Source organism: Dendronephthya gigantea, unplaced genomic scaffold (assembly GCF_004324835.1).
Source record: "Dendronephthya gigantea isolate DGI-Jeju-01 unplaced genomic scaffold, DenGig_1.0 000137F, whole genome shotgun sequence".
In the NCBI taxonomy this organism is placed as follows: domain Eukaryota; kingdom Metazoa; phylum Cnidaria; class Anthozoa; order Malacalcyonacea; family Nephtheidae; genus Dendronephthya; species Dendronephthya gigantea.
Window position 1 is genome coordinate 591,826 of NW_021163147.1, and position 6,019 is coordinate 597,844.

Here is a 6,019-nt window from a genome sequence, read left to right on the forward strand (position 1 = left end):
CAGTTAACTGTTTGTGGGAAAACTGTATTACAGAGATTTCTAATCCACATGCATTAACAAATAACGCGATACGTTATTTCACGATACTCTATTATAGCTTTGTAATCTTAGTGGATGAGCATACAGCGTATTCTATACGCAACATTTGTTTATAACCAAAATATAAACATATTCGCAAATGCTTCCATCCTCTCATCAGTTTACTTCTTCCGCTGTACTATCGTGGTACCTTATCTTTTATAAACTTCAGAAACCGTTTGACTAAAAGTACTATAAACTTGAAAAGGATTTGCTGTAGCTCCAGCATTCTGATACGGGACATGCTGGTGTTTCTTTGGACGGTCACCATATCAACGCAATAAACTGTAAAAACTCACTGAACAATAAATGCGGTCAAAGATACATGGCCATTCATCGCGATTTTATCGCGCCAATCTCCGACATTTCGAAAATTACATTCCTTGCGTAATGTTATATTAATAGAAACTATGCATGTTTATCGGAAACTGGAAACGTTCGGAAGAAACAGCTAGTTTAGCCTGCGCGACAACAGTATAATAAAAACTTGGGGTAGTGTCGTACCGTATAATATTAGAGATAACCGCGTCTATTTTCTGATAGTTCAAATACTTTTGGGTTGTTCAGCATAACACAGCCACAAATGCAAAAATAGCTTAGTCTCTGTTATGATTGATAAACTCCGACAACATGCAATGTTCGTAAATTTCCGACAGGTTTGAATCCTGGGGGGGGGCCATGGCCCCCCCTGGCCCCCCCGGCCACGGCGCCCCTGCACGAGAGTGAAACCGAATTCGAGAGACGGCTTCGTGAGTTTTAAGAACGAAACTTAACACCCTGGAACGCCCAGTGGACAAGATTGTCCTCTTGGAAGCATCAGAATGCACTTGATTGTTGAAGAAGACATCGTCATGTCGATTGGTTATCGATTACGGTTAAAATCTTTATATACTGTTTAAATGTCGCCTTATACAACATTTCGGGGCCGGAATGTAGATTTCAAACCGGAACTGTCATAACTTAGTTTAATGTTATGTTAATTAGTTATGTTAATTCGCGGTATAAATAGTTGTTCACTATCAGTTTGATCATACGATACAAAGTTCAAGCAAGAGTCTCTACAATTCAAGAAGCGAACGATTTTCTACCGGACAGACAAATTAATCTTTGAACAATGTTAGACTCAGTCTTAACCAGACGTGTACTTTGAACTCGTAGAATTTTAATCATGTAGCGCGCTCTGATCAAGGACAGAACATGTTCTAAACCGCTGTGCCCCGCTAACCGGTGGTAATACCTTGCAATCAAGGTGGAAATGTGACAATTCTTTGGAAGGATGATGGGGTGTTTCCCTTCCTCCGAGATGGGGGCATTCGCTAGGCGTCCTCCGACTTGCAAGAGTTGATCCTTCAAACGAGGGTCAAGTTTGTAGATGGGACTTGTTTTCTTAACTTGGCCTTTCAACGACTTTGCTGACTGGTCATCAACGGAGTTAAGACGAGCTAACTCCTCTTGAAAGCTTCTTCCTTGAATATATTTTAAAATTTCCTTTTCTGCATGCTGTATTTCATCCAGGTCGAGTGGTTTGAAGTCTGGAGTCGAGATATCCGAGTTGCTCTTAGTCTTAGCTCTCATGACAGCCTTAGATAAATTGGCACGATATCGAAGTATCCATGAAACGAATCTTTTCAGCTTCTCCCATGACGAAAATCTCTCGATAATTCCTTCAACTGTGGCGTGTGAACTATCTTCAATAGAGAAGGCTTGGCATTCTTCTTGACTTCTGGGTCGTCATCGCTGACTGCAACGGCCAGGTTGATTTGACATGGCCAATAATTCTCTGGTTTCCATAAAAATTCGGGACCATTCAACCAACGATTACTGCGTAACAAGGAATCTGCAGATAGTCCTCGTGAGGCGTCATCAGCGGGGTTCTCTTCACTGGTCACGTGTCTCCATTGCTCAGGCGTGGTTGTTTCATGAATGGTGGCAACTCTGTTCGCAACAAATGTCTGGAATCTTTTGCTTGTGTTATTCAGATACCCCAGAACACAGGTGCTGTCTGTCCAAAAGATGGGGGCATGGATTTCAATATCGATTTCGTTTCGTATCATCTTGTCGAGTCTTGTCGCAACCACAGCAGCCGATAATTCCAGTCGTGGAATGGTTGTTTCCTTTAGAGGAGCCACTGTCTTGACTTAGCCATCACAAACGAACAGTGGATGTTACCTTTCGAATTCTCAAAGCGCAGATAACTCGCTGCCCCATATCCACGTCGCGAAGCGTCTGCGAAACTGTGTAACTGCGTCTGAACTATTGGATTGACGTAGTAGGATTTGATACATCTTGGGACGCGAAGCTGTTCGATCTTTGGCAATTCCTTCAACCAAGTGTTCAACCAATTCCTTCAACCAAAACACAAAGCCTTTACAGATCCAGATCTTTCATCTTCAGGCACCGACGCTATCACTCTTGCTGAATTTGAAACCCATTTCATCAAGTGGAATCCTCCTCGTGCTAGCAACTTGGTCAAACAGCTTACCGTTTTGATGCCCACTTCGTCATCTTTAACAGACTTTAAACAGTCGTCCACATAGAAGTTCCGTTTTACTATATCTGATATCTCAGCACCAAAGTCGTCTGAGTTGTCTTCGGCAGTTCTTCGGAGTGCAAAATTCGCACAACTCGGGGAGGACGTTGCGCCGAAAAGGTGAACCATCATCTGGAATTCTTGGGGTTCTTTATCAAGATCATTTTGGTGCCACCAGAGGAATCGTAATGCGTCATAGTCGCTTGGTGTAACGCGGACTTGGTGGAACATAGCCTCTATATCCGCTATCAAGGCCACAGGATCCGTTCGGAAGCGAATTAAAACTCCAACAAGACTGTTTGTTAGATCTGGACCTTGTAATAGTTGACTATTGAGTGACGTCCCGCGGAAAACTACTGCACAGTCGAAAACTACGCAAATCTTGCTGGGCTTATTTGGATTGATTACGGGATGGTGGGGTAAGTACCATAAAGGTAGTTTAGGTTGGTTTATCGAACTCTCAGGAACCTTGCGAACATACTTCCTGCTTAGCATGTTATCCATGAATTCTGAATACTTTGAAAGCAGTTGAGGATCTTTGAGAAGCCTCTTCTTTAAAAGGTTCAGGCGATGTTCCGCTAATGGACGATTGTTTGGCAGACGTGGCGGGAAATTTTTCCATGGTAAAGCTACTTCATAGTGTTCGTCCTTTAGCTGAACCGAGCCTTCCATCATGCCAAGAGCACGAGAATCCTCTACCGACATCTCCAGTTTTGTGTCATATACAGAGTCGTTGAACTCCATATTGCAAAATGTTTGAAACTGTTCATTTAGGTCATGATCAGATCGAATGAAGTTCGCGCGACGACGAGCCGTCTTATTTCTTCCAAGCGGGCCATTTATCGTCCAACCAAAAACTGTTCTCACGGCGTACGGTCCCTTGCCACTGCTCTCTCTGACTTCCTTCGGTTCCAATGCCTTTGGTACATCATTCCCGATTAGTAAGCCAACGGCGGCATCGATTTTCTGTACGTTTACGTTTCTGAGATGAGGCCATCTGTCAACATCCTTTTGAAGCGGAATGCTAGATCTATCGACAGGTAACCGTTCGGTCGAGAAAACAGTAGGAAGTTCCAGTAAGTTCTCTTCGTTTAAATCCCAAACTTCCAAACTGGTCACACTACATCTGGTCGTCTGCTGTACGTTCTGTAGGGTTGTCAAAGATAATGTTGTTTTCTTTCCTGTGATGCCAAGTTGCTCCAACAGTTCATTTGAACAGAATGTCGTATTAGAACCAGGATCAAGGAACGCATACGTCAGCACCACTCGAAACGAGCCAGCACACTTCACTTTCACAGGGACCAATGGTAGCCCTGTTGTAGAGACGCCGGCCCCGATGACACCACATTCAGTTTGGGTAGCACTATTTTTATCAATTTTCAAAGAGAAAAGCAAGGGCAGCGTTATATTTCCACATTTAAATTTGCATGTACAATAGTAGTGATACCCCCCACTATGGCTGCGGAAGTAATTAGTATGCAAAGGTAACTTATGCACTCATGACGTGTCTCATGACGTAATTATTGCCCCGCACCTTTTAGACCTTATTCGTAATTAATCATTCAACCCGATTCGCATCCGACTATATCACCCGAAGATTATGTCACTCGTTTCCACTCCTTAAGAGTTCATTATGTGTTCACAACAACTTTGAGTTAATTTCTTCCTGTCGAAAACAACAGGAGTTTTGTTTTTATACATTTATCATGCACACAAATGCACACAAAGGTCATTAAGGCGAGCATAATTAAAAATATGACTGAACACATTGTTATTTGTCCAAACGCGTTTATGCATACATTACTGGTAATAGGTTTTAATGACAGGACGAACCTGAACATGTTCGCCTCCGAACACAGGGTAGCTTACACATAAAAATCCCACATTGAACAAAAATTGCCCACAGCAATGGAGTGCTTACATGGAGTGCCTGCAACCACAATCTCTACGAAGAAAGGAAAGTTTTGGGTTTGCACCAGGAACAACCCTACATGTTGTGAATTCTTTTGCCCTGAACAAGATCGTTTGCTATTTGATACGGCTATGTGGACGGAACTGTTTTCAGTGCGAGGAATACCATATCCATCCTGTTGGCAAATTATTACAGCCATTGTGCGATCTTCGTTGACGAATTTAGTGAAACATTTGAAAGATGTCTCAAACTGTAAATAAAAATGTTTGCTTTAGTGTTTTAAAAAATCTTACTTGATTATTGTATGCCAGTTCACATGTGTTTTTTTTCATTTTATTTGTAGATCCTTGAAATGATTCGCGAGTGCAAAACCGAAGCTGCCCTTGAAATGTATCTGGAAGTCCTAGATCTCACTGACGAGGAGAAAGAAGCTGTTTTGCAACGGCGAATATCTATATGGACACAAAGACAGAGTGGCGCTTTCGATCATTGGCTGATCGAAAACTGGTCAGATTTGGTAAGTGAAAAATGTAACTCTTGGGTATTTTTCTTTAAAGTTTTACTTGATTCTCGCGTGTTTGTAGACATGCTTTCCTTTTTTTTATTTTTTGTAGGTAAATAATTGGTGGGTGCGAAACCGAAGCCGCCCTTGATATTTTTCAGGAAGCGTTCGAACTCACTGGCGAGGGGAAAGAGGCTGTTTTACTACAGCGATTAAAAGTTTGGACACGGAACCAAACGACCACAGTCTGATCAGAACCTGGTCAGATTCCCAGTGTCAATGTTTTTCCAGAGCATGGACTGACGATATTAACATCTGTGATGACATGCCAACCGATTGAGACCTAAACAGGAGAAGGAAAGCGTCCCAAAGAATCGTCTGCCAAACGTAATATATATATATATATGTATATAAATATAAATATATGCACGAACAAATAACTTCCCTAATCGCCTAACAACCTGGCAAAGACCAAACTGGACGCAACTAGAATTTTTTCTTAAAATGGTGCACGAAAGGCTAGAATTTTCATTTTATGACTGTTTTTCTCGAAACAAATTCACTTTACGACGGTCATTTAAACATTGCACTTTACAAAATATTTTTTTAGAATTTATATTTAAAGGCTGTTCAAATAAGTATTTATCAAATACTACAAAAATACGTCATAAATGTAGCCTTTAACACTAAGCGCTGATGCTCTAATCCTTTTATACTAATTAGAAATTTGCATACATGTGCAAGGTACTATCTTTAACTATCTACGTCTGTGTGTTTGCACGTGGTTATTCTGCACTATGTGCACTATTGCATTAAATCAAGAATCAAGAATGTTCTTTGTTCACATCACTTCTTAACCAATATCAACCTGTTTTAGCTTATATATAGTAAATCCAGTGAGTGAAAAAGGACACTTCACGGTTATTAAACATATATACTTAAACGCTTTTGGAAAACGATAAAAAGTCAAATTTAGAATAAAAAACACCCAGCGCAG

At 41.2% G+C, this 6,019-nt stretch overlaps 1 protein-coding gene across 1 annotated transcript; it reads right to left on the reverse strand.

The window, feature by feature from the left end:
• Positions 1-1,706: 1,706 nt before the first annotated feature.
• Positions 1,707-4,449, reverse strand: LOC114536505. Its single transcript, XM_028557851.1, has 3 exons — positions 4,442-4,449; positions 2,561-4,067; positions 1,707-2,192 (listed from the first exon to the last, which is right to left on the reverse strand). The coding sequence occupies exons 1-3, from the start codon at positions 4,447-4,449 to the stop codon at positions 1,707-1,709; spliced, it is 2,001 nt and encodes a 666-aa protein (XP_028413652.1).
• Positions 4,450-6,019: the final 1,570 nt, after the last annotated feature.